The sequence below is a fragment of the Nomascus leucogenys genome, chromosome 10 (assembly GCF_006542625.1).
Source record: "Nomascus leucogenys isolate Asia chromosome 10, Asia_NLE_v1, whole genome shotgun sequence".
NCBI lineage: Eukaryota > Metazoa > Chordata > Mammalia > Primates > Hylobatidae > Nomascus > Nomascus leucogenys.
The window spans coordinates 55,147,983-55,159,166 of NC_044390.1; the positions used below are offsets into that span (position 1 = coordinate 55,147,983).

Genomic DNA, 11,184 nt, shown 5'->3' on the forward strand with positions numbered 1-11,184 from the left:
CTGGGTGTGGTGGCTAACACCTATAATCCCAGCACTTTGGGAGGCAGAGGCAGGAGGATCACTTGAGCCCAGGAGTTTGAGACCAGCCCTGGCAACATAGTGAGACCCTGACTCTAAAAAAATAAAAAAATTAGTAGGGCGTGGTGGTGTGCACCCTCCCAGCTACTTGGGAGGCTGAAGTGGGAAGATTGTTTGAGTCCAGGAGTTTGAGGCTGCAGTGAGCTGTGATTGCGCCACTGCACTCCAGCCTGGGCAACAGAGCAAGACCCTGTTACACATACACAAAAAGTTAAAAAAGTAGAAAGGATCGTTATCTTTTTGCTTTTGAAATTATTGGGGTCCCATTAAACTCATATGCTTCTTGTGCATGTACAGGCATTCTTGCCAACAGAGAACATCTAAGCCACAAATAACTTTCCAACGTGATGACACCGTGGGGTGGGGGGAATTCTGGAGCCAACCGTGAATCCAGGTGGCACTATGTCTAGCTAAGTAGACATTTCCTTCAAGCGTTTGTTGATTTTGATTTTGCAGCCTTGCTTTTACGTTGTCAAATATCAAAGTGTGTGGTTTTACAGTTTTTTTTTTCCTTCCAGGTCTTGAATGTTTTCGGGGATCTCTGGAAAACCTACAGGCGCGGCCCTGGGAAGCTCTGGGTCCCTAGGAGGGGAGGTGACTCCGCGGCGTCCCAGGAATAATCCTCGAGGGGCTCGCGAGGTACTCGCGCCTCCCAGCGTCTGGATTGAGAAACGCACCCTGTGAGGGTGGAGAACCAGCCCAGCCCCAAAGTGAGGTGGCAGAAAAACGAACTCACGGGCAAGGACTGGCTGAGTTAGGCGGAATTGTCTAAATGTGTTTTGTCTTGCTGGGCTGCCCCCTCTCCTGGTCCTTTGGCTAGGGAGAACAGGATTTTGTTTGGGATTTGTCTTTTGCTTTTTTTTGACTGTGCCTGTTGGCGTTCGCGGGTTGCCAGCTTCTTCAGGTCCAAGCCTGGGCTGTATGTGGTGAAAAACAAAACACCAAAGAATTGACTTTTGTGTCATTCCTTGGGTCCTGAAATTCCCAGTGTGTCTGCCTTCTCTCCATCATTCAGAGTCTTATAGTTTTCTAGTTTGATCCAATTTCCCAATCACTTTTTATTTTGACAAAATTGTAAATTTGATGCATAGAACATGTTTTGACATAGGTGTACAGTGTAAAATAAATCAAGCTAATTTAACACATTCTTGACATACCCGTGACCATACATCCATGCTTATCTCTTTTTCTGTGGTAAGAACACTTAAAATCTGCTCAACAATTCAGTTTTATATTGAAAAAAAAAAAAGAGGTCTCACTATGTCTCCCAGGCTGGTCTCAAACTCCTGGCCTCAAGTGATCCCCCTCGGTCTCCCAGCGTGCTAGGATTACAGGTGTGAGCCACCGCGCCCAGCCTACTCAGCATTTTTCAAGAATAAAATACATTGACTAGAGTCACCATGTTGAACAATTCCTCTTGTGCCCTTTGACCAACATCTGTTCAGTCCCTCCTCCCTCCCTCAGCCCCTGGAGCCACCATTCTACTTGGGAGTTCAGCTTTTTAGATTCCACACGTGAAGACAGGAAATATTTGTCTTTCTGTGCCTGGCTTATTTCACTGAACGTCTTCCAGGTTCATCCATGTTGTAAACAGAAGCTTTCTTGTTTTTAAAGGCTGAATCATATTCAGAGTCTTAGGTTTTTATGTACAATGTCTGGCCCAGTGTTTTAGTTGCGCTTCGTGGGAGGAATGGGGAAAATTATGTATACTTTGTCCATTTGAATTTGAGAAACGTACATGATTACACGATCATGTTTTGATCATATGCGTAGGATCACAACGTATGTATTTTGGTCAACAGCTGCTTATTTCCTTTGTTCTACCTTCCTCTCCTCCTCCACGTCCAGTTCTCTCCATCTTTCAAATTCAGGCTCACTCCTTCTCCCACGGATTACTCCAGTTGTCCCCCCTTTTTATCTCTGTTGGTCATGTCTGGACTTGGAATAAACCCTTTCTGTCCACATGGGCCCTGTGTGCCTGCTGACCTGTCTTCTTTCTCTCACTCCTGGCCTCAACATTATCATTCATTCATCAAACACTAAGCATCTCATTTTGGGGGCACCCCTGAACCTGTGATCCCTCAGAGTTGACCGGGCAAGAAGATCTCCTTATGAAGCAGAGACAGCAAGTGGCGGGGGTGGGGGTGGGGGGCCCAGGTGGCACAGGATTAAAATACAAGGGCACCCAACTTCACCAGTCATGAGGAACAAGAAGCCACCGTGAGGCATTTCAAACCCAACACCCAGCATAAATGAAAAAAGTCTGGCAACACCAGCAGTTTTGGAGGCAGGTAGAAACCCTCAGTGGTGTGAGAGCACATTGGTGAAATCACTGTGAAGAACGTGGAAATACCTGGAAATGTTGAAAACGCCCAGATTCTGAAGCTTAGCCTGTCCCCACTTGGCTTTATACCCTAGTAAGATCCATGGAACTTAAAATGGGTTTGGTCTGGGGCCAAACCCATTTTCTTCGATGGGTTGACTTAAGATGGGCCCTGGTCTGTGGGTAGATGGTCATGGGGGACCGGGTCAGTGGTGGCTTGGTCACTGGGGGGCCTGATCAGTGGGACCCAGTCTGCAGGGCTTGGTCAGCACAGAACACGATCAGTCCTGTTTAGTCAACAGGACCTGGTGGGTGGGGACCTAGTGAGTGGGGGCCTGACCAGCGGGAGCCTGGTTAGTGAGGACTTAGTCAGTAAGGACGAGGTCAGCTGGCTGCTGGGTGACCTCAGGCAGGGGGTTTGTCCTAGAAGCCTCCTTTCTTCCATTTGTAGGGGAGATGAAATCAACTGCACCCCAGAGAACTACTGGGAGAAGTGCATTGAATATGGCCCTGCTATGCAGATTTAGCACTGGACACACTGAGTCCTCCCCGAGGGAGGGGGTTTCACCCACTGCCCTGCCCTGCCCTGCCTGCATCCCCAGGACCACCCTGCCTGAAGGCAGAGGCTGGGGCGCACCCGTGGATGCTCTGATGCTGACCACAGGCCCTGGGGTGACAGTGAGGAAGATACAGCAGTACCCATGATAGGGGAAGCCAGGGCCAGCCGGCCGGAGAGACACACGTTCACACGCACCCGCACATATCCACCTGCACTCAAGTGCACAGACGCATTGCACGCACACATGTCGACAGTTCAGGGGGCAGAGGATGCCGCCTCTGGGCCCTGCTGACCCATGCAGGGCCCCGTTGTGATGGGTGCCGTGAGTCCACAATGTCACCATTACCCAACACCCAGGTACCCGCCCGGTTCTGTGTCGTAGAGCAGTTGGAGACACAGTGTGAGTGGGTTCTGCCCAAAGGATGCTTTTCTAGGTGAGAGGCACATCTCTGCGCAGCTGCTTGATCAGACTTAGGAGATCGTGACCTGCTCTTCCCTCCCTGCTGACTTGGGGACAGTCGCTACTGGGTGGGCGGCAGCTGCCCGAGGAGGGTCATCCTCGAGTGCTCACTGGGTGCCCGTTCTGTGCTGACCGGGCAGACGGTCATCCTGTTCATCCTCACGGTGACTCTGTTCCAGGAACATGCCAGGAAGACCCCAGCCCCGCTCCCCAGGACAGACCCGGACTGGCCCAAGGACAGCACCCTCACACTGTCCCCACGACCCTCTTCTTCATTCTGGAGGGCCAGGCTGGGCCTGTTTTGCTGAGCAGGACACTGAGTCCTCCCAGACATGGAGCCCACCTTGACAAGACCCACGTCAAAGGCAGGAGTGTGGTGGACACCTCCTCACCCAGGCCTCCCCCTGGCCATGGCCTCCTGTGCACAGCTGGAAGCCAGAGGTGGCTGCAAAAGGACCCAGCACCTCCCAGTGGGAGGTAGCTGTGGTGGAAACCTCAGTGTGGTGGAAACTCTTCCATGCTACCCCCCTGTCCCTAGAGTGCCTCATGAATCTATCTGAGTCTGGCCTATAAGGATTGGTTCAGGAGCCGTTCTCCCAGGCCTGGGCCCTGGAGGACGATGAGGTTCTCATGCACTTTCGGGTCTGCATGAGGGAACTGACGAGGAGACACTGGGACCTGCCACCCCTAGGGAGGCTCCAGCATCAGGTCCCCTCCTGAGTCAACCTCTGGGGCAGTTGATAGTAGAGGGGGCCTGGGTCCCTGCAGCCCCATTACCTGGACCTTCCTCCCACACCTCTTCCTCCTCTACACAGAGAAACTTTTACAAATAGACCCGCCGGTTTTCAAATAGACCTGCTGGTTTTCAGGGGATGTGCTGAGTGCACATGTACTGGACATGCTGCTCAAGACAGGCGGGGGTGCCCCCTGCACCTTTTACACTCTCTCTGGTCTGCGCGGGCTCCCTGCCCCGCCTGTGAGCATCAACAGATGCCAGGAGGAGCAGGGTCCCCTTACTCCAGAGCGCCCCTTAGGAGATGCTGTGTGAACAGGAGAATCAGTGTTTCTGGCCCAGAGGATTCGGGGAGAGGACATGGGCAGGAGCTCTGGCCCAGGGCCAGAACCCAGAGTTCAGCCAGGCATGGGAACGGTCCAGTCCTGGCATGGAGTGGATGGCCCCAGAGAGCGGTGGGGACCCCGTGCCCGGGGCCATCTCACCCACTGTGGAGACAGGCCCCCGTGTGAGGTGGCAAGGGGGCCAGGTGACAGTGAGAGCTTGTTCCCACCCGAGCGCTGAATCAGGGCTGCATCTTAGGCCGCACAACCCTGGGATGAGGATGTGAGGCATAAGCCAGCCTGAAGCCTGTGTTACCTGTCCCAGGGGGGATACCCAGGCAGCTGCACACACCCCTTGCTCTGGGATCTGCAGCCTGCAGGGGTGTCCTCAGTGTCGGGCTAGGGTGGAGGACAGAGGGGCCCCAAGGACTCCAGAGACCCAGATGTGCAGAACCCGGACCTGCGAGGGCATCTGATGGGTTTGGTGGAGAAGCTGGGTCCATCCATATTCTCTTCAGCCAAACGTGAGGGAGGGACCCCAGTGCCCAGGGCTCTTCGGCTATTTCCCAGCATTGAGCCTCTCTGCAAGGGGGATGGGCTGACCCTCCCTGGCCCACCCGACCAGCTCCAGCAGCGCATGCAGGCGACTCCTCTGGAATGGGAGCCTGGTCCTCCCCTACTCTGGCCTGGCCAGGCTGTCCCCCAGGCCGAGGCCCAGTGGCGTGTAAAGGGGGTTTCTGCAGCGCCCAGGGCAGAAGGTTGCTCACTGGGAACCTCCGGGGCTCAGGGTGTGGCCAGGCTGTCCCCAGCTCAAGACAGACCTTCTTGGCTTAACTGGCGATACCTCTGTCTGAATCCTATGCCAAAGCTTCTGACAGAGCTTGATAGTGTTGGGGGCTTGTGGTTCCTGTGGTATGAACTTGAACAGGGATGCTGAGCTCCTGTCACTTCCACATCTGCCCTGGATAGGCTAAATGGCTTCATCAAAGCCCAGACACCAGAAACTACTGTGCCCCATGATAACCAAGAGCCAGGTCCAGAGACATTTCTCTACACAATGGCACCTGCATCCGACTCCTCTTGGTGGGCAGTGACCAGCCCGGTGTAGAAAGAGTTAGGGCAGCATCCGGCTAACTGCTCCACAGCCCTAGATGGCTCTTGGGCCTTGGGAAGTCATCTTCAATAAGAATGCTGTTCACTCTAAGACTTCCCCAGAGAGGGGTGAGTGTGGCACCCCTGCAGCCCTAGCCGTCAGTAGCGTGCCTTGCGGCCTCTGACTCAACCTGCGGGACAGAGCCCCACTCTCAGGGCACACTTCCCAGGACGAGAGGGGCCTGACCTCAACCTAAGCCCTGGGAGGGGAGGGGAACTAGAGGTGTCACGTGCCTCCACAGTGGCCAGGATGACCACGCAGGGGACCCATGGCACTGTGGATTCAGTTGCTGTACCACTTGATGGCGGAGAATTTGAGAGTGATCTATGAGAACATGAAGCGCTGAGCCTGTGTAGCGAGCAGGACATCAATGGCTGACTCTCAGAGGCTCATGGCCTCAGCAACCCTGGCCTTATATCTGCAGTGCAAGTGGTCTGCACCCCTGGACTGGCCCAGGGCGCCATGGCTGCCCCTGTGCCTTGACCCACTGTGCCATGGCCATCATACCACCCAGAGGCTTCGAGGCCCTGCCCAGTGCACTGCCCGGTGCACTGCCCACCTCCTTGAAGCTGCCTCTCAGTGCTTTCCACTGCTACTGCAGCCGCAGCAGGTGCCACCACAGAGTGCCTTCCAGCAGCCAGTGATTTCCAGGCGGTAGGGGTGCCCTGCAGCTGTGGCCTCAGCAGCTTCTTGGTGGCAACTAGGCCAGCTAGGGCAGTGATGATGACTGGGATGACAAGTGGGATGGCAGCTCCATGATGGTGGATGAGCCAGGTGCACTGGGCAGAGGTGCATACCTGGAGCTCGACGGCTCCCTGGGTCCCCACGTGGGCGGGAGCTCAGTCACTGTGAGCCGCAACCTCAACCACTACTCTGCCTTCATCAAGTCGGGAAGGGAGGCCTTCGTGCTTGGCGAGGCGTTGGGCTCTGTGAAGGACGGGGACAAGCTGTGTGCATGGTGCTGTGGGTGCTTGGCCCCATGGCCCCAAGCGGCAGGAAAACCCCTACCCCATGGCCCCAAGTGGCAGGAGAACCCAGTGCACCGCTGGCAACACCACTCAGTAGAACAAGTTCAAGGACATAAAGACCTACCTCTCCCGCAAGCTGGTGCGTGGCGCGACAAGCCCTTGGACTGGTTGGATGCGTGTCTAGTGAAGTTCCCAGTCGTCTCCATGCTCCACCTGCCCGAGAACCAGGCCACGGGCTGCCTCCAGGGGGACTCCATCTCCATACACAGGAAGAGCCTGATCTGCGGGATGAGCCACACGGCCGGCCGCCTGGTGTTGGTGCAATGCCACGTCCTCCAGCACTTCCTGACGTGGCCCAGCAACACTGCCAGGAGGCCTGGAAACAGGGTAAGAGGAAGGGTGAGAAGGGTGGCATGGTGGGGGTCAGTGCCTTCCTGACCCTAAGCACTACCCCCACCACAGCCCTCGACCTTCAGGAGGTGGAGAGCAAGATGGATGGCTGGAGATGCTTGCCCAGGAAGGTGGACAACAGTGCCGCTACTCAGCCACAGGGCATGGAGCCCACGGCCAGCAGGTGAGGGGCTTCGAGAAGGAGCATCAGCAGGAGGCCAGCCCTTCTGTGGCCTCAGCCAGGCCTTGGAGTGGGCCCAGTAGGCCTCTGGGTGGTCCTGAACCAAACCATCCCCTTCCCCGAGGTGCCTGTGATGCCATTGGCAAGCTCTTCCCAGATTGGCCCAGGCAGGACCTGGACCCCGCCTCGGACCTGTTAGTGCCGGTCCCAGGAGCACTGGGCCAACTTCCCAGACATCCTCCACGTTCACAGAGGAGCTCTTACCAGAGTCACGGGGAGCAGGTGACTCGTGGGAGGAGGGAAGATGGAGGTGCGGGGGCTGATGGCATTCAGGAGCGTGGGACACGAGTTCTTTGGGCGCTCTGGCTGAAATTCACCATCTCTATCCAATTCCAGTAGAGACTTGAGATCACAGATGCAGCACTGTTTATCGCAACAGATATTTTTTCCAAAAAGCAACCCAGAATTTGGAACCAGCCCTTCACAAAGATGGAGTGTTGAGTTGGGGATTTTTTTTTTTTCCGGTTCAAGGATAATTTCTACAGCAGAATAAAAACTGCTATCAAAGAGCCATGGCCAACTATTCGTGGTGGTCCAAGGATGGTTTTGTGCTCAACTGAGGCCAGTTGAATAGAGAATTACATAGGAAATAAAGAGAGAACATGGCGATGGAGCAGAAACAGCACCACGTGTTGTAATTCCGTAGGCATCGGTACTATGGAAGTTCCTTCCTTCCTTCTCTCCTTTCTGCTGTCTGAGCCTCCTCCCAGCATTGGGCATCCCCTGGGCCTGGGCCTGTGCTAGGAGAGACACAAAGGACACCACTGGTTGCAGGCCAGGGACTGGCATGGTCAGGGGAGCCTGGTGAAGTCAGAGTGGCCCCTGAGGATCAGTGCTGGGATGACCAGGTCCAACTGACCAGGCCCCTGCTGACCAGGGCCCCATCACCCGGGCCTTCCATGACCTAGCCCTCACTAAATGGGCCCTGATGACCAGGTCTCCACCGACCTGGTCCCCCATTGACAAATCCCCAATATCCAGGACACACTGACCAACCCTGTTGACCAAGTTTTCACTGACCAGGCCCCCGATGACCAGGCTTTATTGATTGGGCTCCCTCTGACTGGAAGCCTGCTGACGAGGATGTCACTGCCCAGGCCCCACTGACAGCCACCCCCCCCACCCCTCCCCCACCTCGGCCAGGCCCCGAGGGATTAGGTCCAATGATCAGGCAGCCACTGGCCAGGGCTGCACTGACCCCTACTGATCAGTCACCTGCTGACCAGGCCCTGAAGACCAGGTTCACACTCACCAGGCACAAGGCCCCACTGACTAGGCCCCCACTCACCAAGCCCTCACTGACTCACTGATTAGGTCCCCCTGATGAGGCCCTCACTGCCTGGACCCCACTAGCTAGGCCTCATCAATGAGACTTTCACTGACCAGACCCTATTACCCAGGACCCCAGTGACCAGGCCTCACTATCCAGGACCCACTGATGGCCTAGGCCTCCACTGACTGGGCCCCCACTGACTGGACCCAACTGACCAGGTCCTTAACTGACAAGATTCTGACTGGCCAGGTCCTTAACTGACAAGATTCTGACTGGCCAGGTCCTTAATGACCAGGACCCTTACTGACTAGGCCCCATTACCCAGGACTCCCACTGACTGGGCCCAACTACAAGGCCCCACAGACAGGTCCCCACTAACCAGCCCTACTGACCAGGCCCCATGACTGGGCCCAACTGACAAGGCCCCCACAGCCCACTGACCAGGTCCCCACTGACCAGGTCCCCACTAACCATGTCCCTACTGACCAGGCCCCCAGTGACTGGCCAACTGACAAGGTTCCAACTGACCAGGTCCTTAACTGACAAGGTTCTGACTGGCCAGGTTCTCAATGGCCAGACCCCCACTACCCAGGAATCCAGTGACCAGACCCCCAACTGACCAGTTCCCCACTGACCAGGACCCATCTCTCCAGGCCCCCAATGGCCAGGTTTCCCCCACTGACCAGGCTCCCACTGATAAGCACATCTTGACCAGGTCCCCACTGACCAGCCCCCAACTGACGAGGCCCCAACTTACTAGGACACCACTGACCAGACCTCCACTGACGAGACTCAACTGACAAGGCCCCCACTCAGCAGTCCTCCACTGACCAGGCCCCAGCTGACAAGGTTCCAACTGACCAGGTCCTTACTGAACAGACCTTTAATGACCGGACCCCACTAACCAGGATCCCACTGACCAGACTTCCAGTGGCCAGGCCTCACTATCCAGGACCCACTGAGGAGGCCTCCACTGATCAGACTTCTAGTGGCCAGGCCTCACTATCCAAGACCCATTGATGAGGTCTCCACTGACCGGGCCCCCACTGACTGGGCCCAACTGACGAGGCCCCCACTGATGAGGTGCCCACTGACTGGGTCCTAACTGACAAGGTTCTGACTGGCCAGGTCCTTAACTGAAAAGGTTCTGACTGGCCAGGTCCTTAACTGACAAGGTTCTGACTGGCCAGGTCCTTAACTGACAAGGTTCTGACTGGCCAGGTCCTAACTGACAAGGTTCTGACTGACCAAGCCCTCAGTGACCAGACCTTTACTGACTAGGCCCCACTACCTAGGACCCCAATGAGCCAGACCTTTACCGAATAGGCCTCACTAACCAGGACCCCAGTGACCCAGGCCTTTATTGAATAGGCCCCACTCTCCAGGGCCTCAAAGACCAGGCCCCTACTAACCAGGTCTCTCTGAATAGACCCTTACTGACTAGACCCCACAAACCAGGACCTCAGTGACCAAGCTCCCATTGACCAGCTCCCACTGGCCAGGCCCCAGTTGATGAGGCCCCACTAACCACATCCAACACTGACCAGGTCCCACTGAGCAGGCCCCAGCTCTCCAGGTCCCCAGTGGCCGGGTTTCACTACCTAGGCCCCACTGACCAGGCTCCTTCTAACAAGGGTCCCCTGACCAGGTCTCATTGACAAGCCCCCACTGACCAGGTCCCCACTGATGAGGCCCCAACTTACCAGGATCCCACTGACCAAACCTCCACTGACCAGGCCCCACTAGCCACAGGCCCCACTGATGAGACTCCCACTGACTGGGCCCAACTGACGAGACCCCCTCAGACCAGGTCCAACTGACCGGGCCCAAAGTGACAAGGTTCCAACTGACCAGGTCCTTAATGACCAGACCTTTAGGGACCAGGCCCCCTTACCCAAGCCCCCACTGACCAGTCATCCAGTGACCAGGCCTCACTATCCAAGACCCACTGATGAGGCTTCCATTGCCAGGTCCCCACTGACTAGGCCTCACTGACATGGCCCCAACTGATGAAGTTCTGGCTGACCAGGCCCTTAATGACCAGACCTTTACTGACTAGACCCCACTACCCAGGACTCCAGTGACCAGGTCCCTACTGAGCAAGTCCCACTGACCAGGCCCTGGCTGACCAGGTCCTCCCTGACTGGGCCCCAACTAACAAAATTCCAACTGACCAAGTCCTTACTGAACAGACCTTTACTGACTAGGCCCCACTAACCAGGAGCCCAACGGCCAGGCCCCCACTGCCAGGCTTCCACTGACCACGTTTCTATTGAACAGGCCCCAGTCACCACGTTTCCACCGACTAGGTCCCCATAGACCAGACCCCCAATAATCAGATCACACTGACCCAGCTCCTGCTGACCAGGCACCCACTGACCAGGTCCCCACCGATGAGGTGCCAAGTGACTAAGTCCTTAACTCGAGGACCCATGATCACCCTCTGACCAGGCCACAGCTGACCAGGCCTCCCACAGACCAGATCCTCACTGAGCAGGCCCCTGCTGACAACACCCCCGTTCACTAGGTGTTTTCTGACTACGTCCCCAAGGACTGTGTCCCCATTCACAAGGCCTCCGCTGACCGGGCCCCCACTGACTAGGACACAGTGCTTAGGTCCCACTGATCAGGCCCCTGCTGAGCAGGCCACAATGTCCAGGTCCCACTGATTGGCTCCCGCTGA

General features: G+C 56.2%; 1 protein-coding gene across 1 annotated transcript; it reads right to left on the reverse strand.

Annotated features, from left to right (window-relative positions):
• Positions 1-315: 315 nt before the first annotated feature.
• LOC101176588 lies at positions 316-10,935 on the reverse strand. Its single transcript, XM_030821768.1, has 6 exons — positions 10,878-10,935; positions 8,249-8,428; positions 7,433-7,707; positions 6,722-6,973; positions 6,427-6,556; positions 316-995 (listed from the first exon to the last, which is right to left on the reverse strand). The coding sequence occupies exons 1-5, from the start codon at positions 10,933-10,935 to the stop codon at positions 6,512-6,514; spliced, it is 810 nt and encodes a 269-aa protein (XP_030677628.1). The 3' UTR covers positions 316-995; positions 6,427-6,511.
• Between the last annotated feature and the right edge of the window lie 249 nt (positions 10,936-11,184).